We start from the raw sequence: 17,774 nt of genomic DNA, 5'->3' as shown, positions 1-17,774 counted from the left end.
ATGTTAGTTACAAGTTCTAATTGCTAAAAACAAAGATTTCCTTGTTCCTCAAACAGATTTGGCATCTCTCCATTTGGTGAGATCAGTTTTACTTTTGCATATTGCTGTGTGCTTACTGTTACTATGACGGTAACACAGGGAAAGCAGTGTGGGATTTAGTTTTGATAGCTGTACAATCAAGCAAATAAAATGTGTTCTAATATCACGATCAAAGTTATTTTCAGAGAGGAAAGGGCAAGTTCTATAAGTTCAAGAGCACTTCGTAAGTGCTGATGACATTATTTTGACATTAAATTAAAATTATAATTTACTATATCTAGTTTGATTTTTGTATATGTATCTAATCCTTAAGTGAAACACATTCAATATGTGTTCATGACATTTTAAGGCATTGAATAGACTTTAGAAAAAGTGTGAAGTGATTTGTGCAACAAAGAATTAAAAGTCTGGTCCTCTCATGCTCATATGTTCTGTTATGAATTAAAAACATTTTTTTTTTACAATACAGAAAATATTTTAAGAATTCCGCTCCAGAGTCTTTCATTTCAATAAGATATTCTCAAGAAAAGGAATCAGCTTCCTTTCTATTCTGTTCTAGTTGTGAGACATGCTATTGGAGATACCAACTGTTTCTCAATAAGATAGCATTGCTTTAGCAGCATAATTGTGCCTTCACTATCTTAGACTCCTAGCTGTGTTATTTCTCAACAATTTGGGGAAAATGTCTAGTCGTGTTACCTCTTTTCTTTCATTTCAGGCACATAGTGTTCCCATTCTGGCTGCAAGTATTGTAACCTGATGTTCAGGGAACAATATGTTCTCCTGTAGTCCACTGGTTTTCTCCCACATAAAGTGATTTTAGGAATTACAGGACTTGCTTCTGAGAAATGTTACTTGTCATTGCATGATTTAAACCTACTGGATTTCCCCCTTTTAAATTTCATTATGTATTTTTTAATCAGTTTTCCTCTTGGATTCAGTACACAATTACTCATGACTGTAAAAATTGGACATGTACCCAAACATGCAGTTTTATTTCCTAGAGATAATTCAGCATCTCCTGTGGAGTCTATGGATTGTATGGACACAGTGGAAGAACAGAGAGTTCATAGCCCCCCTGCTTCATTAGTTCCCAGGATCCATGTGATTTTAGCCCAGAAACTTCAACACATAAATCCACTGCTGCCGGCCTGCCTTAATGAAGAGGAAAGCAAAAACTGTAAGTATTTCAGATATTCAGAGGAAGATTAGCTTGTTACATTTTAATGTTTGCTCTTGAGCTTATTTGTGGCCAATTCCTAGAGGACTTTCACATATTTAAAGCATAAAAATATCAGAGCGCGGTTCGGATAAACACACATGCAGCAGAAGACCCACGTAGAAGCACTGGCACCAGTAACGAGGCTGGAGACTTCAGCTATCTATAAACAGGTTTACTTACGAACGGAAAACTCTCACAAGACCATACACATATAGACAGAGTGCAGAGAGCAGATAACCAGAGAGAGAATACAGGAAACAGAAGGCTATATATAAACACCTCTGCTGTATGATGCAATATTCAGTTAACTCTTTACACACTTGCAAAGTGGACAGCAGACAGTGCATGATGCAATCCCCAGCTCACATTGCATCACTATAACTCAATTACATTTAAACAAAATTCTATATACAATCATTCCCACTTCAACAAAAATGCATCTTTAAACATCTTTGTTTTTGACATTCAGTTATATCCATTGATTGTGTTATGATTGCTTGCTTATTTGAGAAGTGTAACTGCATTAAGTCCTCGCCCCGCCTAAAAAGCCCCTGCCTCCCCAGAAGCACAACAGTCATTGCCTATCCCATGTAACAGCTCAGATTCTGATCACTAAGTCTTTTTTTCTAATGGAGAAGTGGATTGAGATGTGCAAACACATGAAAAGTATATTTGTGTGTACTTGCATCATGGAGCAAAGAACTAAAAGGGTAGAGGGTTATAAAAATTGATCTCTTTGATTTTAAACTCCCAAGTTTGATCTTGTCAGGCATGTTTTTCTGTACTTCCTTGTTACATAAGTTTTCCCCACACCTGAGGTTTAATTATGAAATCCTTAGCAGAATTATCAGATCTTTTGTAGATACAGCTTGTGACCCATTAGAAGAAACTAGATAATCCCAAGAATCAAAGGGAAGCATTCAGAGTTTATTGTATCTTAGGTTTAAAAAACCTAGCTTCCTGTAACAAAAATTCATTACTAAACAAGATTTAGAATCCTAATTTACTTTCTTTTTAGCAAAGAATTAAAAGAAGGAGAAATTATAATGAATTAAAATAATGTTAATGTTTTAATTAATTTTACAATATTCTAATTATTATTTAATTAAAACAAGAGTCTTCTGCATTCTTCTTTATGCTGCTCCTGGGACAGAAGTTGGCTTCTTAAACATCGAATGTAATGTTAATTATTGAATATTTCTCAGTTATGTTTCAGGGAAAGTAACTGCTCCTTTTTCTGTATAGATTTTTTTAAGTTTTGCTTCATAGGATTTTTTTTAAATGGCAACTATAGATTAGAAATCAGGGTAACAACAGAATTCTGGGCATAAAATTTTGTCAGAGAACTATTTTACTTTCATAAAATATAGTGTTCCTTCTAGTTTCTAGAAGCGTATAGTAATTAATAAAGATTGATCATACTTTTATTTACTTAGATAATTTGTATTAATTACAGTTTGATCTCAAAGGGGCTTGCAAATTAAGATTCTACAGACAATTAAATAACATAAAATCCATATAATACTCCCTGCGTCATTGAGTGGTATCCCTAAAATCTTTGTAGCAATTGGTTTCTTTTTAAACAGTTCTTCCTAGTGTGTTTTTTTAAAGTATATAAAGTATATATGTATATACACACACACACATACTCCATCTTCTACATACAGCTTATCAGATCATATCTGAATTTTCAGGCAAAACATACTCTACAGCAGTGGTTCTCAACCTGGGGTCCCCAGATGTTTTTGGCCTACAACTCCCAGAAATCCCACCCAGTTTACCAGCTATTAAAACTTCTGGGAGTTGAAGGCCAAAAACATCTGGGGACCCCGGGTTGAGAATCACTACTCTACAGGCTCTTTCACATCTTAAGCCATCCTCTTTCAGATATGTCCCGCTTACTTAATTTCATATTTCAACATTAAAAACAATTGATACTGAATCATAGTTAATTGTTTTTGAAATTTAGAACAAAGAGTATTGGGAGCTACACTTCCAGATGTCACACAGCTGTTTTCTCAATACAATGTGCTAGGAAATTAGATGTATTTTGAGGCATCTAGAATCAGATGCATTTAGAATATCTTCCATATGTGAATTGTTTCACACAGCTAATTATGAACATACCAGTAGTTTCGATGGAGATTTACACCAGGTACTAAACAAATAGTATTTTTCTTTTGACAACAGCAGTGATTTTCAGTTGTTTATATGGCCATGTAACTGTATAACTAGACACTGTATTTGTGACTGCCCTCCTGGTTTATGTCATATAAAATATATAACAACAGGTCATGTTGAAGCTATGGTAGGAATAGTAATGCTCTTTGCTGAAAAAATGTGTTTCAAGCAAATAATTTGTTTCCAATTTCTAATAGGCAAATTTGGAGTAAGACCGTTAGCTTTGGTGCTGGTTATGCAGCTGCATGAGTTGTACTGGCTCCTTTTGTCAAGTAACATGTATTAAAAAGAGTACTCTTTGAAACAAATGCTATAATGGTCTTGACTTCTGCCTCTTCTCTTCTTTGTTAGTTGTTTCTAGATTTATGTCTGAACTGTCACCAATCAGAGCAGAGCTCCTTGGATTCCTCACTCATGCCTTCTTAGGAGACAGCCTTGCTGCAGAATACCTTATATTGCATCTCATCTCCACAGTGTAAGGAAGGAAATCATATATTGACAATATTTCCAGATCTGCATGTCATATATGTTACATGGATAAAAACAAAGGAATCCTGTTGTACCATTGAAAGTAACTGAAGAAATGTTTGTAGCATAAGCTTTCATAGATTTAGTCTACTTAATCCGATGCAATATACTGATGACTGAATCTACAAAAACTTATGCTATAAAACCTGTCTTGGTCAAAAATGCTACAGAGTCTTGTGTTCTCGTTCGTTTTAGTTTTACTTCTCACAGAGATTAAACCCTTTGGGTACAAAGAAATACAATAGATCAAGTAATGTTGTAACATCAGTAACATTACGTAGTTTATACCTGAGTCCTTTTTGGTTTTAAAGTAATCTAGCTTATTAGGCTTGTGCACCGTTTCGTTTTGGCCGTTTGTCGTTGGCTTGTTCAGACACCTGTAATGGCAAGGGCTCTGCTGCCATGTTTTTAATGACGGAGACAGTCGTGGCTATTTGGGATCATGTGGCACGTGGATAGGCTGCTGCGTGCTCACATGGGGTTTCCCTGTGAGCCCTGCCCGTTGGGCCAATCAAAATAAACAAAAGCGGTGATGTGTCTTACACAAGCTATGTCTATTTAATGGGGCAAGTGCATCTTTGACATTTGGCAGAAAGGAATGGTGCCCTGTTGCTACTCCTGGAGAAGTTACAGGGTGGGGCCAGTGGAAGATACTTTTTTGGGATTTTTTTCAATGGAGATTTTATTTCTAGAAAGAAATGAAATTACTAAAAATCGGGATAAACCAAATGTTATGAAACTTGGTGGGCTGGGGTGGATGTGTCCTCCAAGTGTGGTCATTTTCATCCTGATAGCCCTAGAAATGACGGGAAGGGGAGCTCATGACCCCCCCCCATTGCCGCCAATTGGCTGGATCTTGCTGCATTTTTTGGTTGTGGACCAAAAACAGCTATTCAGGTGCCTGCCCATTTTTGAGAGGTGCGCAAAAATGTATCTGCGAGCTCGCCAAAATTCAGATAGCAGAAACGGATCGCAGTTCAGCCGAAATGCACAAGCCTACTAGCTATATGTTGAAATGTTGAAAATAACTGGAACATCAAGGGCTTTTTGTAACATACAAATATACATTTTATCTTCTTAATTTTCTGTGTCCAGCATAAAAACCTGGGAATTGGGAGAGGGGAAGTTTTCCTTTCTGTACAGTAAGACTGTGGACTCTTTTAGTAAGAATGTTGTATTTCCATAGCTACAAGATCTTAAATAGAAATAGAAATAACTGACTCAAATAATGCTTAACCAATCTGTATATCTAGCTGAAACCACTGTTAATGTACAAAAATAAGACCAGTTAAGTTTTCAGAGCTGACCTAATTTTTAAATAATTTGTGACTTTGGGGGTAACAGACACAAAATCATAAACTTGCCAGTAACTTAATAATGGCTCTCAACAGTCTTTAGATGCTGAATTTTTCTTTCTTATCTAGCTATGCAAGAAGAGATGTCCTTCCTCTGGGAAAGTTCACAGTCAACCTTAGTGGCTGTCCAAGAAATAGTGTTTTCACAGAGCATATATACCGTATTATTCAACAGCTCGTTCCTGCAGTAAGAATTGCATTTATATGGTTTTTGACATTAATTATAGTCCACTAGTTAATTGTATGGGTATTTTGCTATATTGACTACCTATACTGTACTCGATGTTTTACTTAATATGCTGGAAGCAGACCGATATCAGCTTCCCTACAGTGTTTATGTTTATCTTCTAGTGCTTGAAAGTTAGCTCAGTCACATATCAGAAGAAAGACAAGATATTCATTACCAATATTAATATTATCTCTACTCTGCTTCCATGGTGATTGGATGTAAAAGAGAATGGGAAGTTACCTAAGAACCAGGTGGCGGGAAGGCCCGACAGCCCTCGCCACTAGCAGGCCAGCCATGCAGGCCCTGGTGACAGCAGGAAGGCCCTGCAGACCCTGGCGGTGGTAGGAAAACCCCACAGGCCATGCCACCGACAGGAAGGCCCTACACACCACGTCAGCGGCAACAGGGTTCCACAGGCAGCGTGCTTCCTAGGCAGGGGAGAGCAGGGGCCCCTGACTGTGCTCCATGGAACCCTCACAATTTGAGAACCACTGGTCTAAGGAATTCTATTATTTGGGAGAAATATAGTTATATACCTGCATGGCATTGGAAGTGCCCTTGAGCAATGTGTCATCTTGATGTGGGGCTTTCGGTACCTGTAGCATTTTGTCTTTTTAAACACTACATAAAGCCATAGCTCTTGTGTGCCTTCAAGTCATTTCAGACCTATTATAAGGAAAATCGGTCATGGGGCTTTTCAGAGAGAATTTGCGCTGAGACTGAAAGAGTATTACTAGTCATACTCTTTGTTCGAACTGTAGGTCCGTTTTCATCACTGGCCGGTCTTAACCATTTACTGCCCTAACCCTCAGTACTTTACCCTGTTCCTTGCGTTTTTACACATGCCTACCTTCCCTGTAATTTCTTAATAGCCCCACCGTATAATCCTGATGCTCACTATGTATTTTATGAATGTCATTTTAGTGTTTAATTATATATGCTGTTGTATTGTTTTATCTGTTGATAGGGCTTGGTCCCCATGTGAACTGCTCCGAGTTCCCTCGGGGAGATGGAAACGGGTTATAAATATATTATTATTATTATTATTATTATTATTATTATTATTATTATTATTATTATTATTATTGTTTTAGTTCACCCTGTGGGTTTCCATGGCCAAGCAGGGATTCAATCCCTGGTTTCCCAGAGTTCTGGTCCAACACTGAAACTATACACCATGCTGACACAACATCTTAATGTATTCATATTCATTTTCTCTTTACTAGTACAGTAATACAATTTTTAGGGTAAATATTTGTTTCCCCAAAACAATGGGGTTGTCTTTCAGTGGCTGTTTTTAGCTATTTGAAACTCTCTTTCAGAACAGCTTTTTTGTACATCAGATATCTCTGTTGTTTATACAGTAGCCTTATTGTCTATTAGGGGCACTTTCTAGCTGCAAACTCAGTATGCATTTTTCTTGGCAGTCCTACCGCCTGCAAATGACCATAGAGAACATGAACCGCTTGCAGTTTAACCCACACAAAGACTACACTGCTAATCGTTTGGTTAGTGGAGTATTACAGCTGGCAAACAAGACCTCCCTGGTCATAGATGAGACTTTGCTTGAACAAGGGCAGCTTGACACAAGAGGTTGGTATTTATACATTAACCCTGTACAGTACTGTTCTAAGATGTTAGAAAGAAGCCAGGCCACTGTGTTTAGAAAAAATATGATGATTTTGCACATTGTACTATTGAATTATTTATTACTATTAGTATGCAAAGATATGTTGTAGTACTTATCAGCTCCCTCGGGGAGATAGGGTGGATTATTATTATGAGACTGAAAAAAGCTTCATTGCCATTCCCATAAGTTTTTCATTTACATTACTTTCACATACCTGCTTATTCATGAGTATAAATGTGCATCCATACATCTGTTTTCACTCCATGAATCCTATACTGGCAGATTCTGAGTTACAAACAACCAACTTACAAATGACTCATGATTAAGAATGGGGTTGAGACAACATGAAGTGAGAGAAATCTACCCCTAATAAGTGAAATTCACTCAAAGGGTTATCGTGGGGAAAACGGGACTCCTCTGAAGCTTTCTCACCAATCTTTGTTTCCACAACAAGCCAAATTTTTCAAAATCCAATTATGACAGGGACATAAAGTGTTAACTCTTTCCTATATTATGCAAAACTAAATATATCTTTTAGGCTGGAGTTACACTTTAAAATGTACCTGTTCCGACTAACAAAACAAATTCAGTGCAAGAACAAATCTACACAACCTACCCTTATTTGTAACTTGAGGACTGCCTGTGCTAAAAACTTATTTCAGTTAATCTTAAAGGTACTACAATATCATTTGTTTTATAAAGATATGGCATGTAAGGGATTTCGAGTAACAAGAACTATATAACATGGAGAAAAGCACACATTGGGTCCTATAGCAAGGATTGTAGTGGGGAGCCTGTAGGGGAACTCAAGGTAAAACATTTGCCTTCACTGTCCCTTGGCATAATTTTTTACTACAATACACATGTGAACTGTCTGGTGAGAAGTCCTTTCAACCTGTAAACTGTATTAAGGATGGCTGCTGGAAGCATTTGAGGGTGGTAAGGCTGGCACTAGTAGTGAGGTTTGGTTTTTGTCTCAGTGATCTTGTGCAGACTTAATACATAACAAGAACAAAACAAGTTATTTTAATTGTAAAAGTTCATCCTTGTTTATTGAATTGTTTATTGGAACACTGGAATTTTAAACAAAGGTATCTTTCTTTTGATTAGCTAAGAGATAACACAGCCCAACAAAAATTCTTGGTGTCTTGGTTTTTAGGTCTGTTCCTGGGGTTATTTGGGGCGCTGATTCAGAAAATTCCATTGAATAAACCACATTAGCTCTGGTTTCTTAGATATGGTTGAAATTATAAAAATTACTTTGGGTGAATATGTAGATTTCATGTAGTATACTTTTCTTTTAATGTATAGTATTTTTCCTTCATGCTTAAAATATATTAATTAAAACACTATATTAAAATATCCTTTTTTTGTGGGCAAGCAGAGTGAAGATTGGCATATAGTGTATGTTCTGTAGCTCAAAAACTAGAACTGTTAGGGAAAATTGGTGTCATTTTTGGAATCAGTAGGTCCAAAATACCCTGAAACGGAGCTAACATTTGCGGCATGCCACATTGCTTATTTACTGGTATAGATTATAATTATTCATGCTAGATTTCTCTTTTAAAATATCTATATTAATATATCATGTCCCTTTCCAGTTTCCAGTGATAGTGGGACATGTCCCTAATTGGGTTCAACGTCCTGAAAAAGATTTTCATTGTTTTCCTTGTGATTCTAAACCCAGGGTTTCTGCATAGATACTAATACAAAATGCAACTATTTTTGTTAGCTGATCATCTCCTATTTCATTCTTACAAAGTTTGAAGATGTTTCACTGACATTAAAGGATTTCTTCTCTTGTCTGCCTAGGCGTGCACAATGTGACAGCACTGGGTCACCTGATAACTTGGCAGAAGGTGGATTATGACTTCAGTTACCACCAGATGGAATTCCCATGCAACATTAATGTCCTTATCACATCCGAGGGCAGATCACTCCTACCGGTATGGCAATGATGAAATTTGTAATCAAACAGAACATGGTCCCCAAAGCTAGCTAATTGTGTGTTGCATGTTACATTCAGTTATGACTTTGAGATTTCTATACATCAGACTTGACATTGTACATTTAAAAAGGGAAAGGCTAGAGTAACTTAAGAGTTGGGGGGAAAATACAATTTAAAGCGGCGTCTTTTGTGTTTTTATGCACAGTTGCTATGTATGTCATTGCACAAAGTTTAGATTTGAGTCCTTTGAACCCTCATTTAAGGGCTTATGGTTTCAGACAGAATCCTAGAGCAAGTACAGTGTTGAGGAGACTGATTTTAAAAAATTCTTAACCTTGTTTGTATTCTGTTCCAGTTCTTTTGGAGTTTGTTTAGAGAAAAGATCAATTATGGTGTCTAATTTCTTTTTGCAGTCAGACTGTCAGGTTCACCTGCAGCCACAGCTCTTGCCACCAAACATGGAAGAGTATATGAGCAGTCTTCTCACAGCAGTGCTTCCATCCATCCTTAACAAGTTCAGGATTTACTTAAGCTTGCTGAAAATGCTTGATTACAGTATATCTGATGAAGTAACCAAGGTACAAAGATTGCATGTGGAAGTAAAACATTTTTTGTTGTATAGACTGGGACCTATACTTTCTTTTTAAGTAGCTTTTGTTTTTTTAAAAACAGCACAACATTCCTACTTATGGCAAAGGCCTATAAAATTATTATAGAGGGAGAGGAATGTCTAATTCTGGCCACAGGGAAATTAAAAATCACTCAAAGATTGCAACTGAAATAACTCGCATTGTAACGTCTGTTGAGATAACACTACATAACAAAATTTGAAGAAAAAAATCTGTTCCTGGTTTAAAAGTGTTATTTCCTGTTAAATTGTACGATACTTTGAAAGTAGGTATTCTACTCCAGAAACTTCATTTTTGTGGCTGCCACAAACTTTGTTGCACTAGTTGAGACTCTGAGATATTCATTGAAAAACTATAGCAAAATGTGCTGCAGGATGTCCCGCAAAAAACAGTTTTTGCAGTTTCAATAAAACTTTTCCATATTTTTGTGATAGAACCAATTAGGAAATGACATTTATAGCACAGGAACAAAAATTGTGTTATAGTGTAATTAACTTGATCATAACATTTAATGGAGCAAATCCTGTTGACAGGCAGTTGAAGATGATTTTGTGGAAATGCGTAAAAATGACCCAGAAAGCATCACTGCTGATGATCTTCACAGGAATCTCCTTGTAGCAAGGTAAGGAATACAAATGTGGGTCAGCAGGCTGGACTAAAGAATCACTTTCTCCAGTATTCCTGTCAGACTTTTAAGGGTTTCTTCCCCATAAGGTGTATTTACTTCCCTCTATTTCCTTTTAGGTAGTTGTTTATCTCTTTTCTATCTTCTGAGCATGAGGGTTTCCTCTTTGGCAGACAGCTGGATTCTGTTTGTAAGCTAGATGGTGAGGTTATGATAGATGCACAGAGTTAAATTAAAGAGATATCTGCTGAATACCTTTCAGAAAAACTTCTATAAAATCTGTTAGATGTAAACTTATACCTTACTTATAAAAGCAAGCTTTGTTTGGAATTAGTTCAGTAGTTTAATTCTGAGCTTAATACAATTCTATGGTGTGTAGAGTCAGCTTCATTAAGGGATTATAACAGTACACCTGAACCAAACATTTGTTGCAGATTTAACACAGTCCCTTTCCCACATTCTTTCCTTCTTTTCCGGGGTAAGATATCATGCATGTATTGTCCAGGATTGGTCAGCTTTCATCCCTTCTATTGGGGCTGGTGCGAGTTGGGCCAGTAGCTAGAAGGGCACATTGCAGCTCTCTATTCTTACCTATAGTGATGTACTTTTGCTGAGCCTGTTCCTGAGGAATGGTAGGAAGATGCCATGCTCATCCAGCTGTTACATAAAGTGTTTTTTTTTCTGCAGAACAGTACTCCACTTTGAGTAAGGCAGACATTTCAGTGCCTGCCTTATTCAAGATGGAGAATTGATTTATAGAACTCGAAATGATTCCATCTCACCTTAGAAAATGGCCCTTCTCTGCCTCTCTCTCCTTTATACCTGTAGCTTCTTAGGGTGACCATGGGCGAGTCATGGGTGAAGAAATTCATAAACCTAAAATACCAGTATACCCAAGTAGCATATACGTGATAGGCTTGTGTGGAGGCTTACATTTGTCACTGTATTCTCAAGTCCGTTGTGGGCCACAGGTAACCCTTCCAATTCCAACATTTGTAAAAATATTTTTGGTGCGATTTTTATCTGAAAACTTTAAATACACAGATTGTGTGCAAAAATGTGCCAGTTTTTCCTTCCCTAACTTAGTATAGCAGCTCAAGGAGATCCAGTGTGATGACTAAATGAAAGAGGGTCATTTCTGAGTCAGGGAAATTGCTTCCTATCCTGCATACAGTTGCTCCTGGTTTAGAAGTCTGTCATTGTAGTACAGACAGTCCCCAAGTTACAAACAAAATAGGTTCTGTAGGTTTGTTAAGTTGAACTCCAGCCAAATATATATACTGTATATATTAGCTTTGGATAGCAAAGGGAAGGGTTAACACCCCTGTGAAGTTTGTTTTGCTGCCTGTGCCCCTGTTCAGAATATTTCACCTCACTTTCTGTCTCTGTGATAATTGGATTTTGAAAAAATTGGCTTGTTGTGAAAACAAGGATTGGTGATAAAGCTTCAGTGGAGACACCTTTCCCCCATGATAACTCTTACAGGTGTGATTTTCCCTTCATAGGTGTAAATTTCTCTCACTTCCTGTTGTCTCACCCCCTAATTCTCATTTTTAACTATGAGTTGTTTGTAAGTTGAATGTTTTTATCTCAGGGGCTGCCTGTATAGCATTGTTGTATGTCTGTGGCTATAATTGGTCCTTTTGTTTTTCTAATACTTTCATTATAATACCACAGCTTTTGATAATAATTGCAATGACACAGCAGGAAATATGGAGCTCTCTTCTGTTACAAGGAATCTTCCTCACCTGTGCCTCTTGCCTGCAGGTTCCTTTCCCTAAGTGCTGGCCAAACGACACTTTCACGTGAGAGATGGCTGAGAGCAAAACAGTTGGAAACCCTGCGCAAAGCCAGGCTGCAGCAGCAGCAATGTGTCAATGGAAATGAACTCTAGATTTACAGCACTTTGCATTGCTGACGTGACTGCAATGTATGCCTAATGTGTCGAGCTAGTATGAAGAGAGCTTATGTTTATATCCGGTTTTGTAGATAATTTATACCAGAAAGTGATGGCTCTTTTCTCAAATTTAAACACAATTGAATGGTGTTCAACAGATTAACAAACTGTTTGATATTAAAGATTTATTTTAAAAAATGCTGTGTCACTTTTGCTAAATTATATGTATATAGGGGGCACTCCTCCAGGTAGGAGTTGAAGTCCAAAACACCCGGAGGGCTGAAGTTTGCCCATGTCTGCTTTAAAGTAGTGTGATAATCTCTCAAGGGAGTACTCATTTTACAGCCATTGTAGTATTTACTATTCACTTGAATTGCCAAAGCAAGGTTAACCAATATAACAATCGGGTTGAATTGCCAAAGCAAGGTTAACCAATATAATGATAGGGTTGTTGTGTTTTCCGGGCTGTATGGCCATGTTCCAGAAGTATTTTCTCCTGACATTTCACCCACATCTATGGCAGGCAACCTCTGAGGATGCCTGCCATAGATGTGGGCGAAACGTCAGGAGAAAATACTTCTGGAACATGGCTGTACAGCCCGGAAAATATACAACCCTGTGATCCCGGCCATGAAAGCCTTCGACAACACAATATAATGATCATTCAGTAGCATGGTCTGTTATTATTGTAGTATGAAATTGTTTTGGTAATATAGTTAGATATAAACTACTGGACGGATCAGTGATATGTAATTTATTCTCTAGCTTCTGTAGAGGCGTTCCACAGAATTCTGAAACACAGGTGCATGCATACACATAATTGCTGGAAACTTCACGGGTTTTGAAAACAATGCCATTTTCCCACATTAACCTTCATGTTATACCTGAAATCAATGCTTCATTAGAAACCACACCATCCCAAAGGGTTTTTTTTTTTAAAAAAGTTCAGCTTTAAGTGTTCCAAATGCTATTAAAGGCACTCTTTTTATTTCTCAAAATAAAAATCCACTCTGCTATACCTGTTTTGCTTAAGCAGAATGTTTTTCCTTCATGGCTATTTCATTATATCCAATTAGGTGAAGGAGCCCACGTGGCGCAGCGGGTTAAGCCACTGAGCTGCTGAACTGTCTGACCAAAAGGTCGGCAGTTCGAATCCAGGGAGCGGAGTGAACTCTTGCTGTTAGCCCCAGCTTCTGCCAACCTAGCAGTTTGAAAATACTGCAAATATGAGTAGATCAATAGGTACCACTCCAGCGGGAAGGTAACGGTGCTCCATGTAGTCATGCCAGCCACATGATCTTGGAGGGGCTACGGACAATGCCGGCTCTTCGGCTTAGAAATGTAAATGAGCACCAACCCCCAGAGTTGGACACGACTAGACTTAATGTCAGGGAAAACCTTTAATCAGGTGAAAGCACTGTTTATCTTTAAGACACTGCATCAAATCAGAGTATCTCCACATTTATTCATAGTAAGATCCCTCTTTAATGTGCCGTCAGTAGTGTGATATGATCTGCAAGAATGTTTTCTTAGGATGGCCAAACATATCAGAACAATGAGCCAATATGCAATTACATCTGATCTCAGAACTAAGAAAGAATGAGATCCCACCTCCAAGTGACTGATGATAGTATCTTTTAAGATTTTACTGACTGCTGGATGCCATATGTGGCTATGGAGAATACATCTGAGAGCAATGAAGAGCTCATACATGATTTTAGAGTTTCAGCCCATTAATTAGGAGAATCCTGTAACTTAAGTGGAAAGAAACCCCTTGCATTTGAATCATGTACACCAAAATGCATCTGGTCTGATTTTTTTTATTAAAATATATCTTGTATAGGTATCCCACATTAAAACAACAGTTTTATTTTAAATACTCACAAATTTATACAGACACACCAAAAAAGAATATACATTACGGTATTAAGAAATAAATAACAAAAATGAAAACAGTATCAAAAGTATCAGACAAAAAAGACAATCAGATTAAGTTTATCATCACTTCTGTTATAGTAGAGAAAGTCAAAGACCACCATCATGACTCATATTAATTGCTTAGAACAGTGCGTGCAACTTAACTATAGTACACGAGTACTAACATATAGAGTCCCTGGCTGTAGAATAATGATTATTGAGGCTATAAGACCACAAGACACAGTATCCATTCTTGTATTTGCAACTACATTCTGCTATGGACAATCAGCCACAAAAGTGCTCTGGGAAATAACATGATCTATGGGAATTGTCCTTGTGCACCTGAGGCTTTTTGGATCAGATCCCCAATCAAATACAATCTCATTCCCCTAGCGGTACAGTGACAAAACCAAAACTGATCCCAACAAATTACAACTATTTTAACTCTTTTGAAATACTTTGCATTAATCTGGTTTTAAATATCAGCAGTATAACTTTATAGATAAGTATGTTGTAGTTTATGTTATTTTTTGTGCTTCCCTGCTTGAGTTTAAGGAAGTTACAGTATCTCATACGAACACTACAGCATATATCCAATATTCTGCATTTATATTTGTAGTTAAATGCTTTTGTTTTTCCTCTAAAAAAGTAGCACAAGTGTAAGGAGCCAATTCCATCACTCAAAGGCAAAAAGACAGACAAAAAGGGTTTAAATGTTTTTTTTCTAGTTAAAAAAACTCAGTTCTTCTATATTACCATGTTAGATTGCTCCAAGGTACCATAGCTACCAGTTAGCAGAGGTAGGGGAAAAGAATGAATTGGCAGGAAAGCCCCTAGGCATATATATTTAAATACTTTCTCTGCAGAAATCCGTTCCTTAGGAATGCAACTAGGTCAATGAACACAAATTTTAAAAAATTAAATTTAAAAGGTTAGTCTGAAAAATAAATAAGATGTTATCTTGTGAATAAAATGTTCACTGGTACAGTGCAAGATTAATAAGGTAACAGGTGTCAGTACCAGACCCTAATATAAATATTCTACATAAATCAGATTACCTATAAAACCCAGTTTCAAAAGATAATTGTGCAACTGATCACTCAAACTAACAGCATGCACATCAACGGCGTATGAGCTACCTGATTAGTATGGTTAACCTTCACCAGCTCAGCTGCCAGAGAATACTTCTGAAACCTGTTCAGAACCCACCTCATTTCTCCCACACCTCTCTGTAAACATAATTATTTGTATTATACCAATATTCAGCAGTAGTTTGCCCCTTCTCCCCCAATATGTACAACTGGATCTGGACAGTTTGAGCTCTAGATCTGAATTATCCGTGTCTGACACTGTGTAAACATCTCTCTCAATTCATTTTGCTGAATTTCATTTATACATTCTGGTTCAGCCGGGCTCTTCTGGACTTTAGCCACTGCAAAGTTGATTCCTTGGGTCAAACCAGCTTGTGTCATATTAGCCATCTGGGCCATGGAACTGCGTATTTTTGCAAAAGGAGAGACTGCTCTGCTCCCGTTGCTCTCTGCTGGTGAAGGAGTCATTTGAAACCCTGGCTCAACTTCAAGAGCGTTGGAAGAGGAGCCTGGGCTATGCGACGTAGACATCTGTTCAACCGTTAAGAAGTGTGACTCTGTCTCTGAAAATGGCACATCCAATTTAGATGGCCTAGAAGGAACCTCACTTGTTCTTCCAAAACAAGATTCAGTTTTCTTAGAAGCATCATTGCTGACATAATCTGCTTTCTGGAATTCTTGAGACCCAACCTCCATCTTGGACGCACTGGCCATCTTAATTTGAGCATCCTGTACAAATCTATGGCAGTAAGCATCAACTGGCTTGGTGAACTCCACAGCTGCAATGTCAGTGGAAGGGGCTTCCTGCAGTGCTTTGCCTTCAGGTTCAGATGTGTTTATTTGGTCTCCACACTGTGTAACATGGATTTCTGAAGGAACAGGAATGCTAATGTTGATGTCCGTGCTGCTTACAGACTGGGACCGACTCCCAAGTCGAGGAGCAGAGGCAATGATACCACAACTAGGCAGGACATAATCTATGTTCTCCAAGGAGTCCATGAACTGTTGGTCATCGTCAGATTTAGAATTTGTAAGGAAGTCATCTGAATGGAATGAGTCATTATCTGAAGAAATCTCTAGATCCGATTCCGCATTGACTTTTGTTTCCATCATGGGATTTTCCATGGTTTCAAGGCTACTATCAGATTTCCAAAGATTGACTTTCAGATTAGGCTTTAAGAAGTTGACTTTCATTTCAGGCTTTGTGAAGTTCCCCAACTTCCTAATATTACTCATGTTGACATTGGATTTTGTTTGTTTCACTTTCTGATTAAGGGAGGAGAACTTGCTCATTAAGTAATTCTTCCCCTGAGCCAAGGATCCTCTGTTCTGGGTTCTAATGCCAATGATGTCTTCATGGGGTTTGCTGCTCTTTCTGCAAATTCGGAAAGAAAAAAATAATATCCTCTTATACAGACATACCGCTAATACTTTATTTCTTAGATTCCCGATGTGGAGCTCACAAACTCTCCACACTCTAGGACATCCAAGTTATTTTCTCCTTCAAACCAATATAATATTTATTCCATTCCCTTGCACAGAGGTGAAAGCTACCCAAGAACCTTGGGATAGAAGGGTTCTTAGTAGTGAATAAGCTTTTCTATTTAACCTTCCTCATTCTTTTGCAAAGCACCTCCTTCGTCCCATTTCAAGCGAATGAGCAATTTTTCCATTACAGAGAGAGAGAGAAATGAATTACATAAAACTGATTGCAGATTTGCACTTTAGACTCTTTCGTCCCCTGCGTTAAATAGCTCTAAAGCTAAACATGCTCCCAAATGGCAAAATACCCCAAAAATCTGCAAATTACTATGTCTTAACTGACAAGCTCTGACTTATATCAAGAGATGGCTGTATTAAGCAAAAGGTACATCAGCTAAAGCTCAACAGATCTGGGGCTCTGGTGAATGCAAGGCTAGGACAAGTAAAAACTCACCTCTCCAGTTTTTTCTCAACAATGGGCACATCCAAACCAAGAGCCTGTTTTGTGATTCTCAGCATCTCTGCAATGCACTGAAGAGTATCTGAAATACAATTTAATCCATAACATTCCTAAGTAGAGCATAATTTTTTCCATAGTCAAGGGAAATGTGAGGTATCTTTCAGGTCTTTGGACAGGTCTGAATCTGAGATCAAGCCATATTCCTACGCAACCATAAAAGTGAACACAACCAAAAAACATTAGTGCTATGCAAAACTTTTTTGTGTCAGGAGCGACTTGAGAAACTGCAAGTCGCTTCTAGTGTGAGAGAATTGGCTGTCTGCAAGGACATTGCCCAGAGGACGCCCGGATGTTTTACCATCTTGTGGGAGGCTTCTCTCATGTCCTAGTGCTATGCCATTATCCCACCTGACTTTTTATAACTGCCTTCAATGGTAAACCAATGTCTGGGATACAACATTTCTGAGTGCAGGAGGGTGTATACAATATAAAATATAAAAATATAAATCTCTGTCCACAACTAGGATAAACAAGAGCCTTA

The 17,774-nt window shown here is 37.7% G+C and overlaps 2 protein-coding genes across 3 annotated transcripts in view; one reads left to right on the top strand and one right to left on the bottom strand.

The window, feature by feature from the left end:
* The window catches only part of mcmbp (minichromosome maintenance complex binding protein), a 41,673-nt gene extending 28,372 nt beyond the window's left edge, over nucleotides 1-13,301 (top strand). For both annotated transcript variants that reach the window (XM_003218613.4, XM_062976009.1), the window contains 8 exons: nucleotides 1,044-1,219; nucleotides 3,794-3,917; nucleotides 5,395-5,512; nucleotides 6,982-7,147; nucleotides 8,997-9,130; nucleotides 9,546-9,710; nucleotides 10,295-10,383; nucleotides 12,154-13,301. In XM_003218613.4, the coding sequence (XP_003218661.2) occupies nucleotides 1,044-1,219; nucleotides 3,794-3,917; nucleotides 5,395-5,512; nucleotides 6,982-7,147; nucleotides 8,997-9,130; nucleotides 9,546-9,710; nucleotides 10,295-10,383; nucleotides 12,154-12,280 (1,099 nt within the window). In that variant the 3' untranslated portion in view covers nucleotides 12,281-13,301. The remainder of the gene's footprint in view (nucleotides 1-1,043; nucleotides 1,220-3,793; nucleotides 3,918-5,394; nucleotides 5,513-6,981; nucleotides 7,148-8,996; nucleotides 9,131-9,545; nucleotides 9,711-10,294; nucleotides 10,384-12,153) is intronic.
* Nucleotides 13,302-14,087: 786 nt separating this feature from the next.
* The window catches only part of inpp5f (inositol polyphosphate-5-phosphatase F), a 62,641-nt gene continuing 58,954 nt past the window's right edge, over nucleotides 14,088-17,774 (bottom strand). Inside the window, exons 19-20 of the mRNA XM_003218614.4 lie at nucleotides 17,228-17,315; nucleotides 14,088-16,666 (exon numbers count right to left, since the gene is read on the bottom strand). Of these exons, the coding sequence (XP_003218662.4) occupies nucleotides 15,523-16,666; nucleotides 17,228-17,315 (1,232 nt within the window). The 3' untranslated portion in view covers nucleotides 14,088-15,522. The remainder of the gene's footprint in view (nucleotides 16,667-17,227; nucleotides 17,316-17,774) is intronic.

The sequence above is a fragment of the Anolis carolinensis genome, chromosome 3 (genome assembly GCF_035594765.1).
Source record: "Anolis carolinensis isolate JA03-04 chromosome 3, rAnoCar3.1.pri, whole genome shotgun sequence".
Lineage (NCBI taxonomy): Eukaryota > Metazoa > Chordata > Lepidosauria > Squamata > Dactyloidae > Anolis > Anolis carolinensis.
Note: the sequence above shows the minus strand (reverse complement) of the source record. Positions and strands in the feature narration are given on the sequence as shown.